Below are 26,062 nucleotides of genomic sequence, written 5' to 3' on the forward strand. Positions count from 1 at the left end.
GGAAGATTTCTTAAGAGTCTTACCCATCTGTTTCCTCCTTCTCCATTCATAATGCTCCAGTGGCATTTGAACTTAGTGCTTACTTTATGTGTGCTCCTTTTGAGCCACTTCATAACTGCCCACTTCTCCTGCATACTCTGAAAACAGTCTTCCTTGTAGGCATCACCTCTGCCGGCAGAGTGAGTAGCAGGCTCTTTCCTCAAAGCCACCTTTCATCTCCATCCATCCTGACAAGGTGGTGCTTCGTACCAGGGCTTTCTTTCTACCTAAGGTGGTCACGCCCTTTTATGTGGGCCAATCCATCACTTTGCCTACTTTTTACACACCCCCACATCCTTCTAAGGAAGAGGGGAGAGACTGTACTGCCTGGACCCAAAAAGAGCATTGGTGTTCTATCTTGATCGTACCAAAGAGTTCCGGGTGGCTGATTGACTATTTGTGGGTTATGTGGGTGCAAAGAAAGGTCGGGCTGTGCAGAAGAGAACCATCTTTAGTTAGGTCGTTCTCTGCTTTATATGCTGTTATGCATTGGCTAAAAAGCAACCCCCTGGAGGGCTTGCATGCTCACTCTACTAGAGCAATAGCTGCAACCACAGCGTTAGCATGTGGAGGTCCAGTCCTAGACATCTGTCAAGCAGCAATGTGGGCGTCCTTGCACACGTTTACCAAACATTACTGCCTGAACAGTTAGGTCCGAAGGGACAGGTACTTTGCCGTTCAGTCCTGGGATGGTACAGCTTGGGTATCTATTCTAAGGTAAGGAATCTGCAACTACAATTCTCTATAAGATGTACAAGTTACTTACTTTATGTAACAAATTATCTGGTATAGACATATTGTAGTTGCAGATTCCATACGGACCTACCCATCACCCCTGCTCTGCGAACTGATTCTAGGGAAAGTGACTTGCTTTCAGGGCCCTAGTTCTGGCGCACCAAAGTCAGTGTTCTCATGGCTCCGCACTTTTGGCATGAAAGTCATGAAAAGAAACTGACGTCAGCGCACCGGCGTGGCGCCTATGTACGACCTGCTAAATCATATTTGGTGACAATGACACCAACGACGGTCACGGAGTCGACTGACGCCACCGAACGGTGCGCATGGGTACTGATCGAAGAAAAATCTACACATCCAGACGCCTGGGGGAAATTGTAGGGTAAGAAATCTGCAACTGAAATATGTTTCTACCAGATAATTTGTTACCAAAGGTAAGTAACGTATTCGTTAATTTAAAACAAATATGAAAATAGTCAGGCCTCTTTTGCATTGTTGGAGGAATTCCCAATCGGACCGGAAACAAAGTTTCTGATAAATTATTAATTGCACCTCCCATGGGGATACTGAATTCTCTCTGTTTCTCCCCCAGACATTTTTACACCAAAAAACCGGTGGAATCTTCAGATTAGTAACCAGCTGAAAAAGGGTGAATTACCATATGCAGAAATCCTGATTGCCTTGGCAGTTCTCAGTATTAGCGCTGGGGCAAACCCACAGTACCATAGGGTTCCCTCTTTGTGAAATTACCAGTACGTTTGGTAATGTGAATTTTGAGACCGGAAATACTGCATGGGGGCCGAAGTGAGGAAAATAGTAGCACTCATTCCGCTCAATATATTTCTGCATAGAATCAAGACATTCTGTTTATGAATTAGAAATGGAGAAATCACAAGCACAGAGCTTCCAGTGTGTGTGCTTATTTTCTTTGCTAGCAGGTTTTTAAATGTAAAAACACTTGTTTTATCACAGTTTATTTCACTTAGTAATTTAGTTTGCTGTTGCTAACCACTGGGAAGCATATACCCCCTTTATTTTAATTGTATCTTTCTTTTTTCAATTTGTATCTGAATCTCATCACTATTTTGAGATCGCTCGAGTCAGTGCACTGTGATCAATGCACTTTCCTGCAGTGGAGTAGAAGATGCGTGTGCCATGTGTGCAGTCTGTGTACACAATGATCTTAGTTAGGTCATTTGGGTTTTTGATATTCTGTTACCTTCTAATAAGTAAACAACACATATTTCTTCTAAGCTCTACAGCTGCTTAAACGCTCTGCATTTGTCTGTTTTGCCTTTCAGCTTCACCTAACAGAAACATAGCCTCTATATCTCCTTCACCTATGGGAAGGTCCCCCTTGAAGGTACGGTATAAACAATTGGTCTTTTTTATTGTGTACATGAGCAACGTGTGTGTGGCCCAATATGAAGAATGTACAGGAAGCAAACGTGCAGTTCATGGAAAACAAATATATTTAAGCCAGACTTTAAGAAAATGTAAAAGACCATCAGGCTGATCAATAGTGAAAGACTTAAACTGTTGAGGCACCAGGAATTGGCAGCTTAGATTTTTTAAATGGCTTTTAGAAAAGCATGAATTCATGGAATTTTTTATTAATTCATGGTGATTAAATCATGATTGCCTTCAAGCTTAACTTTCTTTTTTGAACGATTTTGCGACGTTTTTGTCGAAGCGTTTAGCACCTGAGCTATTGTTTTTATGCTTTTTGTGAACTTAACATATTAGATTTTGATGTTGTTTATTGTTCCTTGTGTGCACGGTTTATTTTCTTCCTGTGTTTTCTCTTGCCCACTCTGCACGTAATTCCACTGACATCTTTAACCACAAGCATTCATTAACTATCAGAGCTCAAGAGTAATGCATCCTCTTACTCGGCTGTTGTCCTTTAATTGCATTCGGTATTCTATTGTCTGTGAGATGGTATATCATGCTTTTCTCCTGGTAGTTTGTGCAAGGAACATGATGGGGAGTTGATGGGGAGAGGACCAGTTATCCCTGCGTCTCTACTATGATTCCCGTTGTCAAGAAAGGGACTCGAAATTAGACATCACGCTTCTAACTGAGAAAAATGTGATTCCATTCTTATGTATTAGTCTGACAAAAAAGTTGATTTTGTGCAGCGAAAAGCCCTTGCGATGACCGAGCCTCTACTCGTGAATCCCTGAACTCCTGAAAAACACTCTTCAAAAGACATTAGGCAATTTAAATGCAGAAGGCTCCGTCACGGTATCTAAGTTGCTGCCGCATCATTCCATCACTTCATGAACAAATCTAAAGTGATAAAATTGTTAAGAAGTGCTTACTTAAAAAAAATATATTAGGAAAACAACTTTTCTGATATTGCTCTATTTATATGCCGCGTCCACAACACATCGGATGTCTTGCAACCAACCTGACAAACAAAAAAACCGTTACCGAGGCTCTAGTGAGCTGAGTGTTGCAAACATGGTGTCGATACGAAATTGTATTTTGTCACACGGTGCCAAGCTCACATACGAGTCACCACAAATGTTATAATAGTGTCTGGATTCCATGGTAATTAACATAGCAAATGTTTTCTCTCTCTGTCTGTGATTTACCATATTGATCTGACTTACAAATACAATTTAAACGCCTATTCCTTTGTGAAAACAAACTGTTTTTTGGAAGCTCGAGAATTTGTGCATTACCTCAACATTTGAAATACACATAACATGTTGTATTCAACATACACCTAAATACAAATGCATGCATTTAATCCAGGTAGGTCAGTACAGAATCAGTGTGAAAAAGCATTGGTACATCACCACAGCTTAGAGGACACGAAACAAAATGGCATTTGGTGAAGTCTAATCTACTGGCATGCATTTTTACATATTCTGATGAATGCTTCTAACCGCAGATTTCTCACTTTTAAAATATCCGTGAGGCAGCAGACTGGATCTGGAAGTTTTCATAGTAATGCTCCCACGCTCCACTAAATTGCACCATGCAGCTCTGCATTGACTTTGTTCTGCCCTGAAGTGCTAATGCGGAGCCGCATATAAGCCCTGCTGTCAGTTCTATTCTTTCTGCACATTTGAACGTGGATCATGAGCTCCACTCCTTTTTTGTCACTTTGACAATTTCTTCAATGTGAAGTCTAATGTGCAAAGGGACAATGTCCTCTCCTAAAACTGCAGGATTTAAGCCATGCCATGACTGTCATAAACAGTTGTAGATGATGGACCCGCACAAGGTGTGCCTCTGGTGTTTGGGCTCGAGGCTCCTCTCCAAGTCTTGTGTGGAATGTGCCCACATGCATCCAAAAACAATTCAAGACCATGCTGCAAAGCTGTTTTTTCATCAGACGTCAAAAGAAGCTACGCAAGTCCTGCTCTAAATTGTTGACAAATTTGAGTAATGGCTGTTCTCCTCAGCCAGACTTGCCTTGAGGTTGGTCATTGGCAGTTGTTTTCTAGGCTGTTATACACATGACCGCTGGCACAAAGCCATCAAGATGTTGCTGGTGGACCCGCAAAAGTCCAGGTCCTCTTTATCTCAAACCATTCAGTATGGTGAGTGTTAAACCTGACAGCCTTAGGGTTGTCACCCCTAACTTTTTGCCTGCCTCCAGCCACTTTTTGGACACTGTTTTTGCTGGCTTTTAGACTCTGCGCACTTTACCACTGCTAACCAGTGCTAAAGTGCATATGCTCTCTCCCTTAAAACATGGTAACCTTGAATCATACCTGATTGGACTATTTAATTTAATTATAAGTCCCTAGTAATGTGCACTCTCTGTGCCTAGGGCCTGTAGATTAAATGCTACTAGTGGGCCTGCAGCACTGGTTGTGCCAACCACTTAAGTAGCCCCTTTTCCTTGTCTCAGGCCTGCCACTGCAAGGCCTGTGTGTGTAGTTTCACTGTCACCTCGACTTGGCATTTAAAAGTACTTGCCAAGCCTACACCTCCCCTTTCTCCACATATAAGTCACCTCTAATGTGTGACCTAGGTAACCCCTAGAGCAGGGTGCTGTGTGGGTGAAAGGCAGGAAAGGGACCTGTGTAGTTTACATGTCCTGGTAGTGTAAAACTCCTAAATTCGTTTTTGCACTACTGTGAGGCCTGCTCCCTTCATAGGCTAACATTGGGGCTGCCCTCATACAGTATTGTAGTGGTATCTGCTGATCTGAAAAGAGTAGGAAGGTCATATTTAGTATGGCCAGAATGGTAATATAAAATCCTGCTGACTGGTGAAGTTGGATTTAATATTACTATTCTAGAAATGCCACTTTTAGAAAGTGAGCATTTCTTTGCACTTAAATCTTTCTGTGCCTTACAATCCACGTCTGGCTGGGCTTAGTTGACAGCTCCTTGTGCATTCACTCAGACACACCCCAAACACAGGGTACTCAGCCTCACTTGCATACATCTGCATTTTGAATGGGTCTTCCTGGGCTGGGAGGGTGGAGGGCCTGCTCTCACACAAAGGACTGCCACACCCCCTACTGGGACCCTGGCAGACAGGATTGAACTGAAAGGGGACCTGGTGCACTTCTTAGCCACTCTTTGAAGTCTCCCCCACTTCAAAGGCACATTTGGGTATAAAACAGGGCCTCTGCCCTACCTCATCAGACACTTGCTGGAGAAGAAACCTGAACCAGAAACTACATCCTGCCAAGAAGAACTGCCTGGCTGCTCAAAGGACTCACCTGTCTGCTTTCTACAAAGGACTGCTGCCTTGCTGTTGGCCTGCTGCCTTGCTGAACTCTTGTCTGGCTGTGAAAGTGCTCTCCAAGGGCTTGGATAGAGCTTGCCTCCTGTTCCCTGAAGTCTCAGGACCAAAAAGACTTCTCTTTTTCACTTGGACGCTCCGTGCGCCGAAATTGTCGACGCACAGCTTGTTCCGCGGCGAGATAAATGCCGCACACCGATGCTGATCGACGCGACGCCTTCGGGACGACCGTAACTTCGACGCACGGCTTCGCAAGGACAACGCCGCCCGACCTCCAGAGGAGAAATCGACGCGACGCCTGTCGTGAGATCGAAATTTCGACGCGCAGCCCCGCAGAACGATGCGAAGCCGGAAAACAAGCAGGAAAATCCACGCACAGACCCAGGACATCTGGTAATCCCCGCGATCCACAGAAAGAGACTGTCCGCGCGCTGGAAAACGACGCACGACTTCCCCGCGTGAAAAATAACGATGCGAGTCCGTGTGTGCTGGGGAGAAATCGACGCACACACCCTTTTTCCACGTATCTCTTCTTCTGTGACCCTCTGAGGAGATTTTCCACTCCAAACCAGGTACTTTGTGCTTGAAAGAGACTTTGTTTGCTTTTTAAAGACTTAAGATACTTTATATCACTTTTCAGTGGTATCTCTACAAATTCACATTGCAACTTTATTCGTTTTGAACTACAATTATCCTGATAAATATTATATATTTTTCTAAACTCTGTGTGGTGTATTTTTGTGGTGCTATATGGTGGTATTGTATGATTTATTGCACAAATACTTCACACATTGCCTTCTAAGTTAAGCCTGACTGCTCGTGCCGAGCTACCAGAGGGTGGGCACAGGATAATCTTGGATTGTGTGTGACTTACCCTGACTAGAGTGAGGGCTTTTGCTTGGACAGGGGGTAACCTGACTGCCAACTAAAAACCCAATTTCTAACAGTGAGGATGTGGCCAAAAATATATTTCAGACTGGCCTGGATACTACCGACTGTTTGGTACGAGCAGTCGTTACTAGTGTGGTGCTTCATTGCCTCATGTGGATGTGATCCATAGGCTTTTCTAATGATGTGCAGGCATCCCTAATGAATATGCCTTTGGATGGTTCTGGCCTTTTAGCAATAAAGCTGATATAATGGAGTGCTTTAAGGAAAGCTGAGCCCACGCTATTCTATTTAGGCCTTTTGACCCATGCCAGACAGTTCCCTCATCTATTTTGGTATTTCAGGGACTACTCTAGATGTTCAGCATATAGACAGCACAAGACCTCACCTACACCTCAGCTCAGCCCTTTCGTGGCTAGGGACAGGGATCAGTTAGACAGCGTGCAGGTCACCTGGGGCACTGATCTTCCTCCCCCTGTGACATCAATCTATGAGCCACTTTAGTTTGCCCTTAGCAGCACACACCCACCCTGTGGGATGCATGATACAACATTTTATCTCAGGGTAGTATTCTATCATAACCAATAGATGGGTCCTCCAGATTGTCCATCAGGACTATGCCCTCTTGTGTCTTTCTGATACACGACAGCTTCCTCCCACATCAGAGCAGCTCTGAGGGGTCTTATACATTTTTTTGGAAGAGGTGTGAGCTCCAGGTTTCGGAGGAGAATGCAAAAGATCTGCAACAGTGGCGGCTCGATTGCAAACTTCCCAGCAGCAGACCCCTCTCCCTTTCCCACCCACAGCCGAAAGTAGTGACAGGTGCATCACTGCTGCATTTGGGAGGCCATCTGAGTGAGGTGAAGATCAGAGGACTCTAGTCTTAAGTAGAATCCTGGCTTCACACAAATCTGTTGGAGCTGAAGGCCATCTGCTTGCCTATTGTAGGTGTTTCTGCTGTCCCTCAAGTGAAATTTTGTTCCGGTTCTCATGTAAAAACCACTGCCATGTGGTACTGTAACGAGGAGGGAAGAGTGAGGTCCTGGGTCCTGTGCCAAGAGGATCTCTGCCTCTGAAGATGGATGGAGCATCAGGGTGCTGGATATTTAAATGCCAGGGGTGGGTGAACAAAGCCGGCAATGTCTGGTGGATCAGAAATGACTGTTGCACTCCAAGGTGGCACAGGGCATTTTCTGACATTGGGGAGATCCCTGTCTTGAACTTTTTGTCACCGGCAAGAATGTGCAATGTCAAAATGTCTGCGTATTGGAGTTCACCAGAATGCTTACTTTTGGTGACACACTCAGACTAGACTGGAGCATGGGACTCCTGTTCAACTTTCTGCTGCTGCCTTTCCTTCCCCGAGTTCAGAAGAAATTCTGGACCAATCGGGCCCAAGTCACCTTTGTGGCTCCGGAGAGAGTGATACCCAGAACTTATGAGCATCTGCCCTGCTATCAGGCTATCACTTTGGGAGGATATTCTGTTTCATGAGCAGGGCAGGGTTCTACACTCGAAACTGTGTAATCAACACCTCCATGTCTGGCGATTGAGTGAAGGCAGTTGACTGTATCAATCTACCACCTGAGGTCATCTATGAAGTTTGTTTATGGCAGGTGCTGGGACAAGTTTGTGGCCTGGTATGTAGTCCAGAAAACACCCCCAGAGCAAGTTAAATTGTCAGATAGTTTTAATTGTTTTTATTTTTTTGAGGGCCAGGAAGGTCTTGCAGGGGCACTGATAAACATTATTTGTTGGCTTTTTTAACCTTCTTGCATTTACCTGACCAACTGTTCTTGTTTAATATACCTGTTGTGATGTGATTTATTAAAAGTTGGACCCATGCACCCTCCTGCCCAGTTTCAGAAGCAACTTTAGGATCCTAATTTGGCCTTGATATTTCTCACCCCTTCGAGCCAATTCCCAGCTGCTTGTTGCATCTTTCGACCCTTCAAGCTGTCTTCCTCACTGCGATCACTTCAGCTTGTCGCTTGTGTGTGCTCCAGATTCTCTCTCTGCAGCCCCCCTCTACCACGGCATTGATGACCAACTTTTTGTGGGGGTCTTTGGGGTAAAAAAAGAAAAGCTGTGCAGAAATTGACACTGTCAAGGTGAATAGTCCTTTGCATTAAGATTGGCTATACATTTGCCACAAAATAGCCTCCAGAAGGGTTAGAGCCCATTCCACTAGTGTTGAGGCTGCTACTACTGCGTTGGTCTGTCAGGACATTTTGGTTTGTGCCCCCACCACAGATTCTCCATCTCAAGAGGTACTGCTTTGGTCTTTATTCTAAATGTGATAAATCTGTGGTTAGAAGTAGCCATTAGAAGAATGCGTTACTTTCAGTAACTTATTTTCTTGTGGACACTACCTTCCCTCCTGCCTTCTGGTGGTCCCTTTACCACCTAAAAAGGTCCTAAATAAGAGAGCTGCACACTGGCCTGTCCAATTATTTTGTGCTTCTTATCCGAGGACGCAGAAAGAGTCAAGCAAAAAAACTGTTATCATCGCGCAGGGGTGGTGCTTAAATGTGGCTCCGTTCCATCTCTTCCAGGGCATATAAAGTCAATGCAGAGCTGCACTGTGCCACTAGGTGGCACACAGAAGCACTGCTAGGAAAACTTCCAGATCCAGTCTGGCATCCAGGGGATATTCTAAAGGTATGGAATCTGCTGTTTGATTGAGTATACAGCATATGGAGCATTAGCGAAGGTAAGTAACCAGGTCGTTTGGAATTCTAATGGATATCTCTAATCGCAGGTTCCTCACCTTTTGAATTCCTCGGGTGAATGAATGAATGATTTGAGCATTTATAGAGTGCAACTGCCACTCACAAAGGAGCATCCTGGCGCTATGATGGAAAGAGACATACCACTCTAGTCAATGTGTGAAAATCACACCTAGGAGCATCATTAGCGTTGAAAATAAGAGAATAGCAAAGTGTGTCAGACATTCCAAAGATCCAAGTTTTAACTGCTTTCTGAAAATAGTTTCTGAATCAATGAACCTTAAGTGGGTAGGGAGATAGTTTCAGGCATTAGTACCTAAAACAAAGGATTTGCCCCCTCTGGTTCTTAATCTAAAAGAAACAGGCTTGACCAAATTTGCCTGGGAGGACATCAGGCTTCTACTCGGAATATAATGGGTGAACCTTGATGTTAAACATTTTAGTCCAGTTGCTTTAAAGGCTCTGAAGGTCCTCAACATTATTTTAAAAAGGACCTTTTATGCACTGGCAGCCACTGCAATATTTTTAAAGCTGCCTATGCAGATGATCTTCTTGATAATTTAAGGACGTGTTTGGCAGCTGCATGCTGGATGAGTTAGGGTTTCTTCACCGTCTGTTTTGAGGATCCAGCATAGAGACTGTCACAGTAATCCAGCCTGGAGGTTATGAATACACAGTCAGCCGTCTTTCTGACTGTCAGAGGCACAAAGTCAAAACATCTCTTTAGAGATTTATTAAATTGAAGCTTGTGTCTGTGACAGCAAGAGCCTGTGGTTGAAAGACAGTTTTGGAGTCAAAGTTTACTCCCAATTCCTAACCACTTTTACAGTGGCTGGAGGAGAAGGGGCTGAATCTGGACCCCATTCGGTTGGGGCAAAAATATTAGACTTACCCAACTGCATAATCTCAGTTTTTTCATTGTTGCATTTCAGATGGTTTTCTTCCATCCATGGAATAACTGCAGTTTAACAATTTTTAAAGTTCAACTCCAATCTAAGTGATACCATGTTCAGCTATTGTACCAGCTGGGTATCGTTAGCATTCAAAATGGTGTCTCTTCCGAAAGACTAAATCTGAGAAATTAGAGGGGCCATATAGATGTTGAATTAAACAGGGCTCAACGATGAGCCTTGTGAAACTCCTGAGGTTACTGTTATTTTTGTAGAGGAATAGGGGCCTAACATGACCATTTGTCTGCGACCTGTAGGTGCCAGACTGGATCTAAAGCTTTCCCAGCAATTGTTCCTGCACCTAGGTGATGTCCTCAGGCTCTTTGATGGTATTGCACTGCCTTTATACGTGACAGCATGTGAGCAGTTAAAGGCCCACCTCTGATATCGCTTCCTTTCTTTCTGTGTCCTTTGATGCTCTGCTCCCAATCTTTGGCCTGTCTCCTACCAACCCTGAAATTTTCTTCCTTGAGTGTGTGCTTGGGAAATGTCTCGCCAAAAGACTATAGGCTTGAAACTGTTGCGACTGCAGGAAATAAATGTGGGTCGTTGACAAGAACTATGTCTGTCTTCGGATCCTGGCATCACTTGGAATCGTACAGCAAATGATTCTTGATGCACCTTGAGGCCATTAGGATGTGTGTGGTGAAGCTGTATGTCACCTAGTCCAAGCAAAAAAAGCAGGTCACGCTCTATGTCCTGAGCCTGCTGTAGCTCGAGGTCCCTGTCTCGCTCCAGGTCTTGATCTCACCCCAAATTATTATCCTCAAAGCCGAAGTTGGAAGACTGATCCAAACGGGATTCTTGCCTCTGCCACTCTGGGCAGAAATTGCAGGGTCAGTACTTGAAGGGCCCAACCCCACCATCCTAAACTGGCCTTCATGTGGCCCGATATAAACTGCAATACGTGGAGGCCTTCAAAGAGGCAATAATGCAGCTGTTTTGGATGATTCCAGGTCCTTCTGGAACTTCTTTGGGTCCAGGGATCTGCTGGGGCACCAAGTTGAACTTCGGCTGGGAGGGCATGACTCGGAACTGGCTTACATGGTTGGCCCACCCCTACCCCCTGGCAGTGTCTGCCTAGACTACACACGTGACCCGGGCTGTGCTAGTCCCAACTGCATGTGTTGGCCTTAGCTCCACAGGTGCTTCGCGCATGAAAATCATTTATTGTTGTCTAAGGGTTCTCCATCAATGAACTCCCAAATGCACCCTACAAAGAAGATTTATTTCATTGGGCATCATGGACAAGATGGCTTTTAAGGCCTTTCGATCCAGGCAGCGAGTCGGGGAAGCTGATGTTTTCGGGTCTGCCCTATGTTCCAGTACAGACTCTCCTGCGGCTTCTTGGTCTCTTTAACTAAAGCTTTCAGTTGATTTCCCATTCCCATGTATCTCGGATGTGGCAGCCCAGTATCTTTAGTAAGGGCTAGTGTATGCGACCCTAACCTGCTGCTGACTTTGTTCCCTGCCTTATCCAGAGCTCACAGTAGTGACAGATGCATTATTTGAGATTCAGGGGAGGCACATATCAGTTTTCTGGAGCTACAAGCTATCTTTCTGGCCATAAAGGCTTTTTGCTCGTCCATTAAGGTACGGTCACTCTAACTCCTGATAGACAATACAGCCACCATCTGCTACTGAAATAAGCAGGGCAATGTGGGGTAGCAGTGTGGGGTAATAGACGCTATGCCAAAAAGTGCTGAGACGCTGGTGGTGGCTCAAACTCTAAGAGATCTCTTTGATGGCTAATCATTTGGCGGGTTCTCTAACTGCCAGGGTGAATGAGCTCAGCAGCTGTCATTTGGCGCACAATGAATGGTGTCTGCACCTGGTGGCAGTTTAAGGCATCTTTGTCGAGTGGGCATGTCTTGGGTAGATCTTTTTGCTACTACCTATAACACAGGATCAAAACTACTGCATATTGAGTCTGTGGCCTAAGGTTTTCTGAGATACATTAATCCTACAAGGGGAAAGTGGCCTCCTTTCAACTATTGCCTCTCCTACCCTGAGATCTGAAGAGGAAAAGGCAGGACTGAGATCATCCTGGTAGCTTCTGATTGGGCGAGGAGAGATGGAATAGATGTTCCTGGCCTTAGATTGTCCACTCCACCTAGTGTTCTTTTCAAACCCAAGTGAACCTAAATAAAATGGGTATCCCTATTTTTTCATTGATAACACCTTTTGTTTTAAATAATTTGGTATTTCTGCAATTTCTTTTTGTGCAAGTCATGTACATGTGTTGTGTATGTTCATTGCATTATTGCAGGTACGAAGCGCGCCTTTGTGGTTGTACTGACATGCTTGCACGGTGTACTCCGGCTTTCACACAACTGTTAATATTACGTCATCGCCGGGGGTTAGCAGGAGTAGCTGTGTCAACTCACTGCAGCAGTGTACTTGATCCATGGGCTTTGAGGGGGCACAACAAGGGTTACGCTAAGGTCGCCTTTCTTATCTTAGCCCTGCACACTCTTGCGTCTTCTGGAACATGATCAACTTCTAAATGAAATAGTCCGTGCGCCTTCTCCTTTTTCCTTGTCATGAATATATTTGTATATTTACCAATACTATACTTCTTTATACATTGCATATTTCTTTTACCAATTCATTAGCTTAATTAAAATATAGTGGCTGGGTTTGGCCTGGAAAATATTTTTTTATATGCTGCATAAAAAACACAAGCCATGCCAAGTGCCACTCATCTCGCATTAGAATAACACATTTTTGGTAATTTTCTCCCATTACCGCAATGCCTGAGATTGTCACGCAAAAGAACCATGTCCTGAAGTGCGGTAAAACTGTGTAGTTCCAGTTTCTCATTTTGCTATAAGCTCCGACTACAGTTTATCAAAGGCCACAAGGTGGCGCTGATGTACAATGGGAGGTAAACGATTCTCACTATACTACGAGAAAATACGTATCCTACTGTCACAGAAACTCACATCCCAGCCAAGTGAACCATCCCTCCTCAGCATTGCAGTTTGGGGCTCAATTGCGCAAGCACTGGTCCTCGGGAAGATGGGGGCAGCCAAGGGAGATCTGGTGCTCGGGGAGGGGGCCCCACACATGCCTCCTCCCCATAGATCATTGATCAAATAACGATGTGCTGACCCCCAGGATCTTCTCCCTCCCCGGAAGACTGATTAGAAATGCACCTGAGGTTACACGGGCACTAGGTTAGTGCCCTTACATTTCTGGTGCTTTGCAGCAGTTTTAGGATCTTCTTAGAGTTTCTCATTGCTCACATGGCTGTAATTTCTGATATCTAATAGAGACTTCTAGTTGCAGATTCCTTACCTTAGAATTTCCCCCCAGGCGTCAGACTGGAGCCGGAGATTTTTCTTCGAGCAATACCCTTGCGCATCTGTAGGTGGCTTCGGGCGTCTCCGTTGGCGTTGTAGTCACCGTGATGACGTTGGGAGTAGTACATAGATGCCACCTCAACGCAGTGACGTAAGTTCTTATCTTTCCATGCCACGTGCTGATCCGGAGAGAGCTACCCTGGTATCTTTGACCGACTTCGACCCTTTTGTCGAGTTTTTTTAGTGAGATTTTTGGTGCGTCTGGGATGTCCCTGAAGAACGGTTTCAAACTGTGCGTGGACTGTCACCGCATGATGCCGGTGACGAATCCGCATCGGGTCTGTTTGTATTGCCTGGAGCGCTACCATGACCTTAAGTCATTCTCTGAATTCCAGGCCATGCACCCGAAGGCCTTGACTCCGCATAGGTCCTGGTCTCGCTCGAGGGGAAGGTCTCAAGACCGCTCGCGGAGCCACCACCATTCTTCTTTCTCAAAGTTTTCGGGACAAGATAAGAAGTCGTCGAAGAGGTCGCATCACCCTTTGACTTCCCCTTGTCACTTGGAAGGAGCGTCAATGCTCGAGGCTTCCATCTTCGGATCCTGCTTCTGGGTCCACTCTGCACTTCCCTGAGTTTCCGGGAGCCGGAGCGACCCATGCCCAATTAAAAGAGTTTTATGAGGCCCGGCACCTCATTTTTGGGCAGGCCGACTCCGACGGGCCCAAGGGGTTCGGTCGGGGGGCCTTCGGGTTCCACGCCAGCGGCTTCAGCTCCAGCCACCGCGGTCCCTCCAGATCCGCTCTCGGATCGTTTGTCGACCCTCCCGACGTCTGTGGTGCTCACCATCGACCCCGATCCCGACCCAATCCTCATCCTCGACCACTCGGAGTTGGTCCGACGCCGCCTCTGTCTTCGATGGGGCCTATTCACCCCAGGTTGGATTCTGACCCTTTTTCTGATGGGTTTGAATTTGTGGAAGGATTTGAGTGGTCCCTGGGCCCTTATGAATACCAGGATGACCCTAATTTGGACTAGGCACAGGAGTTGGGTGAGGCCAGTGGCCTGGAAACTTCTCCAGATACGGGCATGCTGTCTCCTCCAACAATGGCTATGGTGGAGGGAGCGATTTATTCTATTGTGGTCAGTAGGGCGGTTGTGGTCCTCGGCCTTGAGCTGCCTACTGTTCAGGTCAGGTCAAAGATCCTGACGGAGGTGCTTCAGCCAGGGGCTTCCATCTCTGAGCCTCTTCTGCCATTCAATGAAGCCCTCACCAATGTCCTATTGGGCACTTAGTCCAGACACAACACAGGGGCTCCTGTGAACAGGACTGTCGCACTCTGCCATCGGCCCACCCTGAATGACCCGAAATTCCTGTCCCAACACCCCACGCCTGAGAGCTTTGTCATCCAGGCATCCTCTTCCTCTGGCGCATTCCCTTCTGCACCGGATAGGCAATTAAAAAGGCTAGAACAATTTGGGAAGAAGATGTTTTCTTCCTCCAGTCTTGCGCTGCGGTCTGTAAACACTACATACCTTTTGGGCCACTATATCCACTCTCTGTGGGATATGGTCGCGCAAGTTCTGCCAAAGATACTGGAGGAGGCCCGTGCTATCATCTTCCAAGCTGTCACTGATGGGAGAGATGCGGCAAAGTTCACAATCAGATGTGGGCTGGACAGGGCCAACTCTCTAGGTAGATCGGTTCTGATGACCTTGGCCTTGAGGCGCCAGGCCTGGTTGTGTACATCTGTTTTTTCGGGGGATGTCCAACAGACTCTTATGGACATAACCTTTGATGGCTCCCGTCACTTTGGAGACAAGGCGGACTCAGCTTTGGAGAGTTTCAAGGACTCCCGGGCTACAGCTCAGTCCTTCGGCCTTTCCACTGTCCCTCGCCCCCAACAGTCTGCCTTTCATCCCTTTGGTGGCCACGGAAGGGTCTCCGCGTCACATCCCTATCCCAGCCACCGTGCAACCCATGCTGTTCAGCCGCTGAGTGGCCGGAGACACGTAATCCCACATGGGCGTGGGACAGGGAACCAGAGGTCTGCCCAGTCTTCCTCTGCTCCTGATTCAGCCTCCAAACCCTCCTAGTCCGTCCCCTCACTTTAGTACAGTGGGCAGCAGGATGCACCATCATCTGCCCCACTGGGAATCCATAACTACGGACAGGTTGGTTTTGCAGATCGTTTAAAGAGGCTACTCCCTCCCCTTCGAATCTGCCCCACCAGCCATGCCTCCATCAGTCAGCCATATTCTTGAGGATCATTTGGCACTTCTCCGCCAGAAAGTAATCTCCCACCTTCAGACTACGGCGAACCTCCTGCACACCCTGGGGTTCACTATAAACATGCCCAAGTCGCACCTGACTCCCTCTCAGATACTCCCTTTCATCAGAGCGGTTCCGGACACAGTGCAGTTTCGGGCCTATCCTCCCGAAAAGTGAGTCCAAGATATTTAGGTTATGATTCTGATCTTTCAGCCTCTGTCTTGGGTTTCGGTGAGACTGACTCTGAGGCTGCTGGGCCTCATGGCCTCCTGCATCCTGCTAGTGACATATGCCAGATGGCATATGCAGGCTCTGCAGTGGGACTTGAAGTTCCAGTGGGCATAGCAACAGGGACATCTCTCTGACATGGTCCAGATCTCGGAGGGGACTGCGAAAGACCTGCAGTGGTAGCTTCTGAATCTGCTTTAGATCCACAGCAGATCCCTCTCCCTCCCCCAGTCAGATATATCCACAGTGACAGAAGCATCACTTCTGGGATGGGGTGGCCACATAGGAAAGGTGGAGATCAGAGACCTGTGGTCTGCTGCGGACTCTGGGCTCCATATCAATCTTCTGGAGCTCCAGGCGATCAGGCTTGTGTTGAAAGCATTTCTTCACTCTCTCAAAGGGAAAGTAGTGCAAGTGTTTATGGACAACACTACTGCCACGTGTACTGCAACAAACAGGGCAGTGTAGGGTCCTGGACCCTTTGTCAGGAGGCGCTACGCCTCTGGACATGGCTGGAACATCAGGACCTTACCCTGGTAGTTCAACATCTGGTGGGCTCGCTGAACGCCAGAGAAGACAAACTCAGCCGTCAATGCATTGCCAATCACAAATGGCTATGCATTTGGAGGTAGCGCAAGGTCTCTTGCAGCAGTAGGCAGAGCCTTGGTTAGATCTGTTTACCTCCGCAGAGAACGCGCAATGTCAGCTGTTTTGCACGTTGGAGTTTCCAAGGCGGCACTCGCTCGGAGAAGCTTTTCGTCTCGAGTGGAACTCCGGCCTCATTATGCCTATTCCACTTCTACCCTCTTTTCTCAAGAGGATCAGGAACGACCGGGCCCAAGTTATCTTGGTGGGTCTGGACTGGGCACGGAGGGTATCGTATCCAGAGCTATTGAGCATGGCCACTAATCCTCCACTCAAACTGTGCCTCTTCGGAAGGATCTTCTGTTGCAGCAGCAGGGGGACTGTTCTCCACCCAAACCTGTCCATTCTTTGCCTTCATGTGTGGAGATTGAGCGGTGGAAGTTGATGGCTTTTGACCTTCCACCTGAAGCCTGTGATGTAATCTTGGCAGCCAGGCGTCCCTCCACCAAAATGGTATACGTCTGTCGTTGGCATACATTTGTGGCATGGTGTACCAACAAATCTGTTGACCTCCTCTCCGCTCCTCTATCCTAGGTTCTTTTGTTCATTCTTTCTTCAGCCCAGCAGGGCTTTGCTTTGGGCACCCTTAAAGGATATTTATTGGCTATTTCAGCCTTTCTTAGGTTACCTGATCAGCCTTCACTCTTTAAGTCTCCTACTTTCAATCGATTCCTTAAAGGTCTCACCCATTTGTTTCCTCCCACTCCATTTATTATGCCTCAGTAGGACCTCAATCTTGTCCTTACTTTCTTAAAGTGTACTGCATTCGAGCCGATGCACAATTGTCCATTACGGCTCCTTACTTTCAAGACTGTTTTTTTGTTGCCATCCCTTCTGCTCACAGAGTGAGTGAGCTTCAAGGTCTTTCTTCAAACCCCCTACACTTGTCTGTGCACCCTGACAAGTGGTGTTGCGCACTAAGGCTTCGTTCCCAAGGTCATTACGCCTTTTCATGTAGGCCAGTCCATCACCTTACCTACTTTTTACGCACCCACACCATCCTTCTCATGAGGAGGAGAGACTCCACCATCTGGACCCAAAAAGAGTGTTGGCGTTCTATCTAAATTTCACTAAAGATTTCCGGGTGGACGATCAACTCTTTGTTGGAAATGTGGGTGCAAAGAAAGGGAAGGTGGTGCAAAAACGTACCATCTCTCGATAGGTACTTCTTTGCATCAAGATGTGGTATGCTTTGGCTAAGAAGCAACCCCCTCAGGGCTTGCGCGCTCATTTCACCAGAGCAACTACTGCTTCCACTGCGTTAGCACGTGGAGTTCCTGTTCTAGATACCTACCAGGCAGCTACATGGGCATCCTTGCACACGTTTGCTAAGCATTACTGTCTGGACAGTCAGGTCCGTCGGAACAGCTACTTTGGTCGTTCGGTCCTGCAGGACTTTCTAGTATGATCTTGGTTCGCAGCCCACCTCCGAGGACGGCATTGCTTGGGTATCTATTCTAAGGTAAGGAATCTGCAACTAGAAGTCTCTATCAGATGTACAATTTACTTACCTTCGGTAACGATAGTTCTGGTAGAGACATATTCTAGTTGCAGATTCCTTACCAACCTACCCATCCTCCCCGCTTACAAACTGAATTCTAGGGACAGTGATTCCCCATTCAGGGCCTTAGCTCTGGTGCATCAATCTCTGTGTTCTTCGCAGCTCTGTGCTTTGGCGTGGAAAGTCGTGAAAAGAAACTGACATCACTGCACTGAGACGGCATCTATGTACTACTCCCAACGTCATCACTGTGACTACGACGCCATTGACGCTGCGGAGTCCACCGATGCGGCCTACAGTCGTACAAGGGTATTGCTCAAAGAAAAATCTCCAGATCCAGTCTCACGGCTGGGGGGAAATTCTATGGTAAGGAATCTGTAACCAGAATATGTCTCTACCAGATGTATCGTTACTGAAGGTAAGTAACTTGTAAATGTGTATGGTTCCCTTGTCTTCCTTGTTTGATTTTGCTTGCGAGAAAGTGTCACTCATAGTCGTTGATACGCAACTCATAATTACACTGAAATTATGAAAATGTCACTCATAGCAATCTGAAAGAAAACTTGGCAGCTCTAAAACACGTATTCTAAAACAATCTTATTCTAACGATTTCTTTTCTACAGTTCGCACTTGTATGACAAGGTAACCCATACAACATGAAAATCAGTTTATCACATTTCACATGAATTACAATCCTGTGTGAATTACAATACTGCAGGATGCTAGAACATCGGCCTTCAATTCACCATGTTGGATAAAGTTCAGCTTGGATTATGTTTCTTTCATGGTGCATACCTTACCCATGTTCCCAGTATATAACTATTTAATAAGAGGTAGTTAGAAATATTCCCAATAGAAATATGACTGGTTAAGTACAGATTGAAAAGGCGTGATGACCTAGTGATAGTTGGCACCCCTGCAGGCTGAAAGATGCGAGGTAAAATGTATAACTGGTAGCCCTGGGATTTCCTTTGCACTCCCATGAAAGTGCCCTGGTTCCTCAGTCCTGCAGGTGCTGCCTATCAGGTCAAGCTAGTTCTGAAGCTTCTCCTTTGACATTTCATTGCTGACTGGTACTGTCAATATAATTGTCCCACAATGTACGTTTGTTAATGTTATCATTTATAACGTTATCAGACTTCTATTTTGGGAGAGCCTTCCCCACATCCTGGCTGAGCAGTCAACCCAACTGATTCCTTTGACGACATTTCAAAATGAGGAAAACGTTTTTGGTGAAAAATCAAGACAAGCAAATTAATTGATCATTGTTGAATACCAGATCCACTTAACAAAGAAGTAAACACAATACGAAAAAGTCATTGACACTTACTAAGAAAACAGAAATTTGAACTTTGTGGAAAACCAATGGAAAGAATAGTAGCCTCTTTTCTATAATGACTCTCCTATATTTACAAGCAATCACACTGGAAGAAGAGGATTGGCATGCAAACAAGTAATTTTGAAAGGGGACAGAGTGGTAAGTACTATGTTAACGGTCAAAGCAGAGCAACAAGAACAAAACCAAAAAAACATAGATGATTGGTGCAACTATCTACAGAGGGAAGAAGAGTGGTGGAATGAGGGGAAGATGAAGATGAAAAGCCGACATCACAGTATGGGCACCCAAGTCCCATTTAGAAAATAATAAAAAAGACATGACTGCAAGGGTGACAATACTATAAAAGGATGGAGACCTAGAGGAAAAGAAGGCTGTGAACTGAAGGTGGATAGCCACTCTCTTCCCCAGAAGCAATACCTATGCAGCGCTAAATACAGTGTCGATTTTGTCCAAAGGAATTGTCAATTTTGATTTTCCATGTGTTGGAGTTGGCACTTTTTGCAGAGTCACCCCCAAACATTTTGCCTTCCCCCTCCTGTTTTGCTGAATTATTTTTTGTTGGCCTTAGTGTGTGCATTTTACTACTGCTAACTGCTAAGTGCTTGTGCTCTCTCCCTTAAACAAGGTAAGATTGACTTACACCTGACTGGCATGTTTAATTTGCCTATAAGTCCCTAGTTAAGTGGTATACCATATACCCAGGGATGGTAAATTAAATGTTACTAGTGGGCCCGCATCACTTAATTTGCCACCCACTTATTGTGCCACCCACTTACGTAGCCCCTTAAAACATGTGTCAGGCCTGCAATTGCAATCTTTGTGCAGTTTAGTTTAAACAGCCAATTTGACGTGGTGAAATAAACCCCTTGCCATGCCTAAAACTCAGTTTTTAATAAATATAAAGTTGCGTGTAGGGTAGGCCCTAAACAAGGGCAGAGTTCATTGTCATCAAAGTTGAACATGTACTTTTACGTTTTACATGTCCTGGTAGTGAAAAACTCCCAAATTTATTTTTCTGTACTGTGAAGCCTACCCATCCCATAATGTAACATTGGGTTACCTTATTACATTTAATACTATTGCTTGGTAGCAAGTAGAAATGTCACGTTTGGTGTCTAAGGAATTGCTATTTAAAAGCCTCTTTGATGGTAAAGTTGTATTTTAGTCACAATTCTGAAAATGCCATTTCTAGAAAGTTACCCTTTTCTTGTCCTAACCATTTGGTGCCTACAGCATGTTTCCTGGGCCACAGGACTAGGTGTAGTTGGCAGTTGGACTTTGTGTATTCCTCCCAGACAGCCAAACAATAGGGGAACTGGTTGTTGGCGGGTTGTGCCATCAGTTCAGGGTGAGCTGGCAGAGCTGTGCACATCCTCACTTGCACTTCAAAGAGACTACCTCAGCTCACACACAAAGACCTTCACACTAGTGTATTGTGACTACAAACAGCCTGGGACCTGGGCAGAGAGCCAGGAAATTCCAGACCCTTCTGTGTGGAGGGGGGTTGGGGGTGACGGAGGAGCTCCAGAAGTTTTTTCCACTTCAAAGCTGGCACAGGTATAAAATTAGGACGCTCAGACCCACCATTCAGTTAACTTCTAGATCTGTGGAAGAATTCTCAGAGGACTGTCCCGCTGCCTGTGCCTTCCTTTGTACTTCAGAGGAATGCCCTGTTATACTCAGAGGATTTCCCTGCTGCCTGAAGCCTTCCTTGTGCCGTTAGAGGACTGCCCTGCTGCTTGGAAACTGCCATTCTGCTTGAACCTAGGACTTCCTGAGTGACTCCAAGCGCTTGTGGGCTTGCCTCCTTATCATAGCCCTAGGGACAAAAAATGCTCCAACCATCTTGAACCCACACCTGGACCCAATCGGAGTGAGTCCTGGACATCCGAGTGGTGCCCCTTCAGCCATGCACCCTTGAAAGTGGTACTAGAGGTGCCCAGATAGCCCAAATCCCAAACTTTAAATTTATGAAATTTTCAGCCAAAAGTCCTCTGAGAACCGAGAGTAGAACTGGGATCTACCGGCTCGCCCATCCACCCTTGGTGCATTGCTGGTTGCCTTGACTTTGCTCTAGCTCTTTCTACATTTTTCTCCACAGCACCAAATCCTGATCAGTTGCTCCTGCAGAAAGGAGTAAGGGTAACCGGCCTTGTGGAGCCCTCGTTGGCTGCAGCCTGGAGCATCAGCCTGCTGGAGAGTTTCAACGTCCAAAAAATGAGACTAAGTCCAAACGTGGAAATCTTCAATGCAGCTTTGTCCAATGGCTCCTTGATGACGCCTACACCTTGGACAATACAGGCTGCGTTGCCCTGCTGAACTTTACCTTCTCAGACATTTTATATCAAAATTTGTTCTAAGTCCGAAGGTAAGCTGAGTCAAGGCCCAATCCACTTTGTATATCCCAGTCGCACTCCATTGTGATTGGCCATAACTTTCAAGTTTGCCCTTGTCTTGCACTACTAGATGTCTGCAGTTGGCGCTTTTGATCATTTAGGTGCTATTTTTCGCTTTAAACTTTTAACAAATTACAACACTGGTTCTATTGATTGGATTTTTGTCATTTTCATGTCAAATAATACATTGAAACATACTCTATTTTGCTATTTTGGTGTTGGATTATTCTGTTTAAGTGCCTCATAAATACTTTAAACATTGCCTTTAAGTCAAACCTAACTGCTTTTGTGCCAGCCTACCAGAATGCTAGGCACAGGTTAATTGAGTGACTTTTTGTGGTTCACCCTGACAAGGATTGTGGCTATTGCTTGAGCAGGGTTTCACCCCACACAACCAACAGCCCAATTTCTCACACCATGCAATTCTGGTGACCCTCTTTATGATTGAGATCACATAACAGCTTTGCTTGGTTAATTCATTAACCCAGCTAGCCACACAGAACAATAGTAGAATGCACAGCAAAAGCATAACAAATAATATGAGCTATTTTAATAACCTTAATCCCTACATTTATCCTGTTTTTATGTCTAGTAAAATATTCTCCCTCTTACTCTGCCTCCCTACTTTAGCAAAACAGTGTTTTTTTAACTTTAAACCTGATTGTGAAGTTTCTTCAGAAAAGGATTCTCCTTAGAACCGCCAGCTCTTTGCTTCCCCTTTCCAAATACTCGGGATGCTTCTTGTACATTATAGATTTCATCTTCATAATATTACTTCTCTACGTCAACTTTTGATAGGGGCAAGAGAATCAACTAGTTAAAAAAGGGGTCCCAAACGTGATCTTTAATTGAGACACGTTAAATGAAAAAAACACATCAGTGACCATCTTCTGTTAACTTTCCCTGCACTTGGTATAAAAAAAAATGATATTAAGATGTAACGAGGAACATCGCTAGTATGCCTCACTGACAAATGCGTCCAGCAGATGGCTAGCCCACACATGAACCACAGCTGCTTTTATCTAGGTAGCAATTATTTCATTGAAAATCTAGCCATTACACAAAGTAACAACACTCAGAATTTGAGGGAGTTCTGGATAATTACTGTTCTTCACTATCTATGCCATCTTTCTTGCAGTAGCCCATTTTTTTCCCTATTGTAGCCCTGAATTTCATAACAATTGCCAGATGAGTTACTCAGGGGCATAGTTTAGTCACTAATATTCAGGGAGGGTGAGGGCTTGGGGAGGGGGCAGTTATCTCAAATTTCCCAGCTAGATACGCAGTGAGGTAAGGATAAAGGGGTGAGATGACCAATGTTCAGAATGGGCTGTTTTTATGAGGGTCAGGGTGATTTGCATTAGGTGGGTGGCTATCTGGAGTGGCACAGTGGGCAGAAAAACGTTGGGTTGGAATGGTACTTGAACAATTGTCATTGGTGAGACTATTTGCAAGCATTTATCCTATCACCTTTTGGATGTTTGATTGACAGTAGTATGCCTGGAAACGTGAGACTGGCCCAGCTTTTCAAGCCTATTGCTGCTAATGCCTGTGAGTTCCAAAAGTAGTACATTTGCTCCCATTCAGGGAGTACTTCTATGAGCACAGATTTACTACTATTGTGGTAAACTAGCCATTATTATATGTAAGATCCTGATTTTTTTAAAAAGTAACCTGTTAAAACCCTTTAGAAAAATGAGAATGACAAGAAAAGCCGACAGCAGACCCTTCTCAGGGCCTCGGGCCTGACGGCCATTCCGTGAATGAATTTTAATGGGTGTCCATTTCCGAAACACTCCTGCTGAAGCCATTCCCCTGCCTGTCCCACCTGGGCCTGATAGTTCTTCCTAGGGCCTCAGGACTACGTTCACATACAACACAAAGCCATGAAGTCCCCGGCATGGTATCACTTATTTTAAATACATTGTCACTGCACATATTCTTCTTTGTCTCTGCAACAAGAAGCTTTCGTGGTAGAGTTGTCAAATTTGTGCATATGTGTAGGGCTCTATTTTTCTAGTCTTCGCCTTTCACAAATTATTTTTTCAAGTAAGTGATGGCCTCGTACTAAACACGTCGCAAATTTATGCATGCATGCAAGCAAATACATAGGGTAATCCAAACCATGGGTCTATCTCTGCTTTAAGAGTCCGTGCATGAGCCGAGCCATAAAAATGTTTGCCATAATTATCATGCAACAAAGATCATGTTAAAATATGATACAATCTCTCAAAAAAGGATATTTCTTTAACATGCTCAAGTGTTTTAACCTTAGTAAATCAGATTATATCACTGCATAGACAGACATTTATTAAAAGTGATTGTTAGAAACGTTCATGCCTCGCCTCAAAGGACAATGCCACAAGTGAACTAAGAGGTAAGTCAATAGTCATGTAAACCCTAAATCTGGTCTAGATTCTTATTGTAGCTGGAGCAACATTGCAGTCTATTAAATGAAGCATACATGGGCTTGCAGAGCGCACATCAGCAAGTATGTGGGTGTGCTCAGGTGAGATGATAAAGAAAAAGGAGGGTCTGTGAAACAAACTGTTTGTCTAGAGTCACCCAATTTGGACAGGCAAAGAAGCATATACTGATTCCAGGTGATCTGGTTTCACATTTTGAAATTCAGCCACCAGATGGGTATCTCTGTTTCTGTCTCATTTGCAGCAGAGGTCACTGTTCCGTCTTTTACACCCCAAACACCACCCCACTCCGGAAGCTACACCCCTGGACTTACTGCTCAAAGTTAGGAGCTCCTGGTGCTTTTTGCCCCTAGTTTCATAATCCGGGTAAATCACCGGATTCAATGTGTTGAGAAAGTTAATTTGACCGATGAAGATGAACAAGGGCTTCAGCGTCGATCAGTTTCACTGAGTCACTGCTTACTGCAGCGTCACACGCCGTTGCCTTGTGTTACAATATGTGGCGGCTCCTACTGCCCCAATGTACTTCAGCTCCCAAGAAAGATGAAAGCGCGCACGGGGCTTGTGAGCTCTGCCAAACTGAGCAAGCGCGGAAAAGATTGCTTTTAAACATTAGAGACATGCGAGGGTCAGATAGTGTCCCTCAGTAGCCATGCTGCGGAGCAAGGCAGAGCTTAGGCGCTACGACTGAGGCCCTGCCGTTCGAAGGGAAAGGGACGGTGCATCCTCCGTGCTTCCCGTGAGCTCGGGTGTGCTTTAGTGTAGGTTCAAAGAAAGTAATAGAGCAGCTGTGTTTTCTATTGCAACAGTCACTCGTTCGCGTGCATCGTGTAGATTGGAATATATTGTACGACGGGGTGACATGGAGTAAACTGATGGGCAATCGCTTTTGACGTAATCTGCCGTTGTTTAAGCAATAGCTTGTGTGCGTTGCGTGTTCTGCTGTTTGTTTTGTGAAAACAGACAATGCTGGGGTGCGCAGAGGCATATATCACCTATGGCCATTAAAGAAGGTGATTAACGTGGCATTGTTCTGAATACAAGATGAATTGCCGGTTGAATTACTGATGTCAGAATGTGTTCCTTGCACAAACGAATGCCCACCAGACAACAATAAATCCCACCAGAAGAAAGAACAGAATTGTCAGAAAATGTTTGATGCTGCAACTGGGCTATCCATTGCATACCGGTTGCTTAATTATCGCCCAGTAAAATCTCTGTTTTATTTATGCTAACTCTATTACACTGAAATATTTCACAGAATTAAACCTATTTTTCTGAATTAGACAGTTTGATCAACTTTCTGTGTGGTAATGCGGGTACTTGAGTTTAGCAGTAGAGGGCGCTACGGCACCATGATAGCTAAATGGCTCTCACACCGAAACGCATAACTGCAGTGGAAACAGTAAACACGTCTCCTTTAGTATTCAGCATTCGAAAGCTGCAGTGTTTTTATACGTTACTACAGTAACTCGAGATCCATGGTAAGAGTGTGGAAGTCACTCGATTTTAGGGCAAATTCTGCATGCTTGTGTAGCAAAAGAAAAGGTATCCAGGCAGCCAAGTGAAAGGGTGTCGTTTTAAGGACTTTATCATGCACGGTGTGGGCGTGTGTGTATATATATATATATATACATATATATATATATGTATATATATATATATTTTGTGATGACCGAGAAAAAACCCTTCATGGCTAATTGTTAAAATTGCTGGGGTGTTATGAGGCGTTTACTCCATTGATGTGCCCCTTGGTGTCTGCGTATGTTTTACATGACAAAATCTAGAACCACTTATAGTGCCAGTTAGTGGAACGCGGGCATATCTTGAGTCCCTAAAATCCAGCGGGTTGGAGGGATCACTGGTAGAGGAGAGGCGCGGGGTAGTGGTGGTTTG

General features: G+C 45.3%; 1 protein-coding gene across 2 annotated transcripts in view; it reads left to right on the top strand.

Moving 5' to 3' along the window:
• The window catches only part of DOCK4 (dedicator of cytokinesis 4), a 1,300,588-nt gene that overhangs the window by 1,269,663 nt on the left and 4,863 nt on the right, over window positions 1-26,062 (top strand). For both annotated transcript variants that reach the window (XM_069228963.1, XM_069228964.1), the window contains one exon: window positions 2,076-2,137. In XM_069228963.1, the coding sequence (XP_069085064.1) occupies window positions 2,076-2,137 (62 nt within the window). The remainder of the gene's footprint in view (window positions 1-2,075; window positions 2,138-26,062) is intronic.

Source organism: Pleurodeles waltl, chromosome 4_1 (genome assembly GCF_031143425.1).
Source record: "Pleurodeles waltl isolate 20211129_DDA chromosome 4_1, aPleWal1.hap1.20221129, whole genome shotgun sequence".
NCBI lineage: Eukaryota > Metazoa > Chordata > Amphibia > Caudata > Salamandridae > Pleurodeles > Pleurodeles waltl.